The sequence below is a fragment of the Ochlerotatus camptorhynchus genome, unplaced genomic scaffold (assembly GCF_037179485.1).
Source record: "Ochlerotatus camptorhynchus isolate MF236.1 unplaced genomic scaffold, CSIRO-AGI_Acam_v1.1 ptg000090l, whole genome shotgun sequence".
Lineage (NCBI taxonomy): Eukaryota > Metazoa > Arthropoda > Insecta > Diptera > Culicidae > Ochlerotatus > Ochlerotatus camptorhynchus.
In genome coordinates this window covers 1,453,398-1,459,397 of record NW_027040580.1, presented here as the reverse complement: position 1 = coordinate 1,459,397, position 6,000 = coordinate 1,453,398, and the positions used below count along the sequence as shown (strand labels likewise).

At 38.8% G+C, this 6,000-nt stretch overlaps 1 protein-coding gene across 1 annotated transcript; it reads right to left on the bottom strand.

Annotated features, from left to right (window-relative positions):
* Positions 1-2,212: 2,212 nt before the first annotated feature.
* LOC135698550 (uncharacterized) lies at positions 2,213-3,076 on the bottom strand. The gene is made up of 3 exons (XM_065218579.1): positions 2,936-3,076; positions 2,741-2,862; positions 2,213-2,685 (listed from the first exon to the last, which is right to left on the bottom strand). Exons 1-3 carry the CDS (start codon positions 3,035-3,037, stop codon positions 2,331-2,333), a joined length of 579 nt encoding a protein of 192 aa, XP_065074651.1. The 5' UTR covers positions 3,038-3,076; the 3' UTR covers positions 2,213-2,330.
* Between the last annotated feature and the right edge of the window lie 2,924 nt (positions 3,077-6,000).

Here is a 6,000-nt window from a genome sequence, read left to right as displayed (position 1 = left end):
CGCTAAGTGCCGTTTCGAAGCTATTCGAGCTAGTGATTATGGAACCGTTGCTGTCCCATTGCAAGCAATATTTGAGTGCTGATCAACATGGGTTTACTGTCGGCCGCTCTACAACCACCAATCTGCTGTGTCTTACATCATATATAACCGAAAGCATGTCGGATCGGGTTCAAACGGACGTTATTTATTCAGACCTATCCGCAGCATTCGACAAGTTGAACCATGCTATTGCAACTCGGCAGACTCGGTGTATGCGGTAATCTTCTAAGTTGGTTTCGATCATATCATACCGGTCGCCAACTAAAGGTTGCCATAGGAGATTGCAGATCAGCTAGCTTCCTCGCCACATCAGGTATACCTCAGGGAAGCCACATGGGACCGTTGATTTTTATACTGTACTTTAACGACGTGCATCTGGTCATCGAGGCTCCTCGGTGATGATGATCTCAACATCTTCCTACGAATCTGCTCCATTGCTGACTGTCACTTTCTTCAACGTCAGCTGAATGTATTCGCTAGTTGGTGCAGGTTAAACAGAATGGTAGTGAACCCAGCCAAATACTCCGCTATTACGTTCTCACGAAAACAACAACCGATAATATTTAGCTATGACCTGCTTGGCTCGACAATCGAACGTGTGAATCAGGTGAAAGGCTTGGGTGTGATCTTGGATTCGCAGCTTTCATTCAAGCAACACATTGCGTATGTTGTCGATAAGGCATCAAGAACTTTAGGGCTCATTTTTAGGATAGCTAAAAACTTCACTGATAACTACTGTCTAAAATCTCTATTGTTCGCTTGTTCGATCGACGCTTGAGTATTGTTCAGCGGTTTGGAACCCAAACTACAACAACGGTGCCGAGAGAATTGAATCTGTTCAACGTCGCTTTCTTCGTTTTGCGTTGCCTAGATTGCCTTGGAATGATCCGTTTCGATTACCCAGTTACGAAAGCCGATGTCAACTTAACATAAAAGAACATCACTTGTCTTTTAGATCCACTGCTATCTCTTTCCAGAGTAATCTTTCCGTCTTGCTGGAAGCCTGCAAATATTTTTCCTATTCATAAAAGGGAAGCAAACGCGACGTTAATAACTACCGGCGAATCACGTCGCTGAGGGCTGTATCAAAACTTTTTGAATTAGTTGTCATAGAGTTTTTAAATGCGCATTGCAAGCAATATCTAAGTATAGATCAACACGGATTCATAACTGGGTGTTCCACAACTACGAACCTGCTGTGCCTAACGTCTTACATCACAGACAGTTTGATTGCTCGGACCCAAACGGACGTTATTTACTAGGACGTTATTTAGGGATCGGTGGAAATCTTTTGAGATGGTTTCGTTCATAGCCATAGCCATCTGGGACCATTGGTATTTCTCCTTTACTTCAACGACGTTAACCATGTTATCACACGTTTCCAGACGATCTGAAAGTTTTTCTGCGCATCCGCTCACTCGCCGACTGCCGTTCTCTCCAAAATCAGATTGACATCTTTGCTGACTGGTGTAGTCTAAACCGACTGGTGGTCAACCCAGCTAAGTGTACAGTTATTACATTCTCACGCAAGAAACAACCGATTATTTTCAACTACGAACTACTAGGCACGACTATCGAACGGGTGCATACCGTGAAAGACTTAGGCGTTTTTCTAGACTCAAAGCTGACATACTCACACCATATATAGTGTGTCGTCGACAAAATGTCCAGTACTCTTGGCTTTGTCTTCAAGATTACTAAGAACATCACAGACATTTACTGCTTGAAATCGCTCTATTGCTCTCTTACGATCTAAGGTGGAATACTGCTCTGCAGTGTGGAGCCCGAACTACAATAATGGGGCCGAGCGAATTGAATCTATGCAACGACGTTTTCTTCGCTTCGCGCTCCGTAAGCTGCCTTGGAGATATCCACTTCGTCTTCCAAGCTACGAGAATCGCTGCCAATTGATCATCATCGAGCCCTTACGTATCAGAAGAGATGTTTTCAGAGCCTTAACCGTCGCCGATACTCTGCAAGAAAGAATCGACTGCGAAGCAATTCTGCAACAAGTGAACATTAATGTTCAACCTCGATCACTACGCAACAGTCTTATGCTGAGACTTCCACTTCTTCGAACTAATTATAGCTTAGAGAGCGCTATTTACGGCTTGCAGCGAGTGTTCAACCGAGCAGCGTTTAGTTTTTTTTTTAAATTGCTTATACCAAAACACTTTGGGCGGGAAAGGGTTAACATTTGCTAACCGAACATTTGGAAAGGTGAGGTGATTCGTTCAACAAAAAAGGCACCCCCAAGCTATATTACGTTAAAATCTCTTTTAGTCTTCATTTCAGCAACATTCTCTTAGCATGTCAAGTACATCGGAACATAAGTTGATATCGTTTCCGTGCACCAAATTGCTTTGCTTAAAGAATGGTTCTACCACAACGCTTCCAGAATCGATTACGTCCCGCCCAACGGTGATGATACACTGTGATCGGTCGCACTGCTTCTGGGAAAAGAAGCAAATGGTATCCAGCACCGATGCCAGGAAAACACTATAGGCATAGTGCAGATCCTCTCCACTACTGCTGGCTCCTCGCAGCAGGTTCTGGATGGATTCTACAATTACCAAGCTGGGTGTGAAATTCCATCCTTTGATGTCGTTCAGTTTCAGTAGCACTGCTTCAGCCGATTTTGAATAACTAAAATCGTTATAATAGTGTTATTAAGCATTATAAGTATTTGACAACAATTTACATGAATATAATTTTCTTGTAGATAGTGCTGTAGTTGCTGAAGACTTCGGGTGATACGCTATCGATGGGCTTTTCCGTTACAAAGATAACATGCTTATTAGCCGTAGCATACCGAACTGCTGTCTAGTGGGATAGTTTATTTTGGTTATTTTATTATAAATCAATGCTATAGGAATATGACGGTAGCGATGCTTACTTCAAAAAGTAGATTTTGCAATCGTTTCTGATTCCCGCCATCTTCAGCGATCAGTAAATTATTGCTTCGAACATTCTGAATTCGATCTACGGAGTTAGCCATTGATTACTGAAAAACTATTTGATTCGCGTTGAATGTTGGTGAATTTTGTCGAAATCCACTGATAAAAATTAGCAGTGATGCCAGAGTGAATTCTGCAAAAATTGGAAGATTAAATTGTATTTAAATTAATTTTAAGAATAACGCCCGGAAAAAATAACCATACAATTTCCATAACATAAAATACAATTACATCAAAACCTATTGTTAACAATCGATCTTATTGTACACGTATTGTAAAAGAAATTTTAACATATTGGTTTTACAATAGATGTACAACAATACAATTCAGTGTCAACATTTCAAAGGGGCGTAATTGCTTTTGTAAACAATGACTTTAGCCGTCAATTTCTCGCGAATGATATCTCACCTCTCCAAAATTACAATGCTAGCTGGTAGAGGAAACATTCCTCTACCTGCTGGTGTTATTATTTTTCATGAGTGAGCTTTTATTTGCGAGAAATCTATGGCTAAAGCCATTGTTTACAAATGCAATTACGCCCCTTTGAAATGTTGGCACTGAATTAATGATAAATGGGTTGTTTAACGCCGAGACGGGACTTGACAATCGATCTTCTCACTCTTCTTATGGCGGTAAGCTCCAACTCGGATTAACTTTTAATACCGTCCCTATTTGTATGATCTGAAAAATGTTTGCTCAGAGTTCTGTTGATTAACTCTGATGTCGACATCAAACCAGCCGGACATTCTTAATCGGGATTTAATCCGAGGATAATACCGGTTGGAGCTTACCACCATTAATGTTTTTGAATATTTAATACCCTTCAGAAAGTTGTGCGTGATATTTGATGGAGCCGATGGAGTTGACCAATGATGCCATGAATGTAAAATATTTTTTTCTATTGGGAGATTACCATAAAAGCTCGACGCAGATGTCGCCACTGCATGATGATGATAATGTTGACAGACTGCATATAAAATTCGTAAAAATTAGCATTAAATCCTCGATTAAATCATAATTTTCATCAAGCCTGCGTAAAATCCTTCCAATATAACATTCGAATTGAGGAAGAAAATGTTTTCACGATCAGACTGATGTGCATCTTTGACTTTTCCAGATGAACTTTCATAAGATATATTCATTTCATTTCACAGCTGCATCAATGCTGCATCGTACATATGATGTAAGCAGAAGTACATTGCTCAATTACTCAAAATAAAGATGATTTGTCATCGTGTTATCACTTTGTAAACCATCGAGCACCATTTTATAGCATGGTGCGTGTTGTCCCGGGCTCAAATCGTTTATTTTGCTGTGCTGGGCCCGCTGTCACGGTATAACATGTTGCCTACGTGCCTGCCACTGGGCTGTTGTCAATCGATGCTCCTGCCGAGGGGCACGCAAATGCAATCAAAAGTACTTAAAGCAATTCATGCGTTTTGAAGTAGTACTGACGGTAATTAAATTTTACTAACCGTACTTTATGTAATTAAAAGTATTGAAAATGTAATTAACGTACTTTAATTACGAAATTTCGACTGTAATTAATGGACGTAAAAAGTAGTTAATGTTCTACTTTGTGTAATTTATGGAATTAAAGCAGTATTGCGGGTTGCATTGGTTTTTAGACTGATGTGAAAATATTTGATAGTTGAAAACATATGTTCACACATCAAAGTATAGACTTCTGTGACGTTTGTGAAATTCACAAGTATTAGTGCAGAACTCGGGGTAAATTATAAGTATTAGTGCAAGAAAACCTTTGAATTTACCCAAAGTTCTGCATTACTACTTGTGCAATTCACAAACGTCAGAGAAGTCTATACAAAGGGAATAGTAGGTAAACAAACACCGATTATTCGATACGCCACCCTAGAATGCGCCCTCGCTACATAAAACTGTAGTGTCGAAATGAACCAATGCATGCTGAAAACGGTGTGAACATTTTGTTGTGTGACAAAATTATGCTGCTGGGAATCTTTTTTTTTATTGGAGATGCCGTTTGTCTTAAGTAACAGCATAGAGAAACCCGTGAAAAGTGTACGTTCGTCGTTTCACTTTCTCATTATTAAAGTGGATAAATCGAACCGTTTGTTGCTAAGATGATTTCGGTGGTCCTGAAATGATGAATGGGCTGCATGTGAGGACACCCCGAAAAAAATAATTATAATAAAACAACGAAATTACAATGATTTTTACTGTTGAATTTTGAGTACATTAAAATTAAATGTTTAAAAATTAATCGTACGGTAGAAAAAAAAATCGATTTTTAACGATACAATGCTCAAACAACGAAAATTAGTGTGATGAGATCATATTTGTTCGGGAAAAATCACTTTTTTATATTGTTAAGATGCTTAACAACCCCCCTTTTTTTTTGTAAATTTCTCAAATACCATGATTTTCATTGTTGTGAACCATGAATTTCGTTGTGATTTTATGGTAATGGACAAAAATGTCCATTGTTTTGACAGCAAATATCATGGTTACGATGACAATGAAAATCATTGTATTTTTATTTAATTTTTTTTACGGGATGTGATTGATAATTCTCCCGAATATCCTGGTAAATACACTTTGACTTAAGTAACATTACGGGGCCACCAAACGACGTATAATAACTTTTGACTCAAAAACCAGTATTTTTAAGCATGAAAACATAAAACTACTGATGTTCAGTAGCTTTTAGGGACTGTTCATTAGCTACGTAGATAGTTTTTGGGATTCTTGACCCCCCTTCCCCTGCGTAGACAATTGTCCATAATTTTTTTTTTAAATTTGAATGGGCCGTGGATAAATGTCAACCCCCCCCCCCCCCTAAACTACTACGTAGTTTTTGAACAGCTCCTTACAACAAACTACTGAATACGGTAATAGAGCTACCTAATAGCAAGTACTGAATTTTTCGGTGAATGACTAAAACTCAGTAAAATCTAAAATAGAGAACTGATCGAGTTTTCAGTATTCGTTATGTTTTACTGAACAGTAATCAATTCGAAAATTG

Bases quoted from the DNA above. Each gene is read 5' to 3' on its own strand.
- LOC135698550 (XM_065218579.1), bottom strand. From the start codon at position 3,037: ATGGCTAACTCCGTAGATCGAATTCAGAATGTTCGAAGCAATAATTTA. The intron at 2,863-2,935 runs GTAAGCATCGCT...CTATCCCACTAG, and splicing joins TGCAAAATCTACTTTTTGAA to ACAGCAGTTCGGTATGCTAC. The intron at 2,686-2,740 runs GTAAATTGTTGT...TAACGATTTTAG, and splicing joins TACAAGAAAATTATATTCAT to TTATTCAAAATCGGCTGAAG.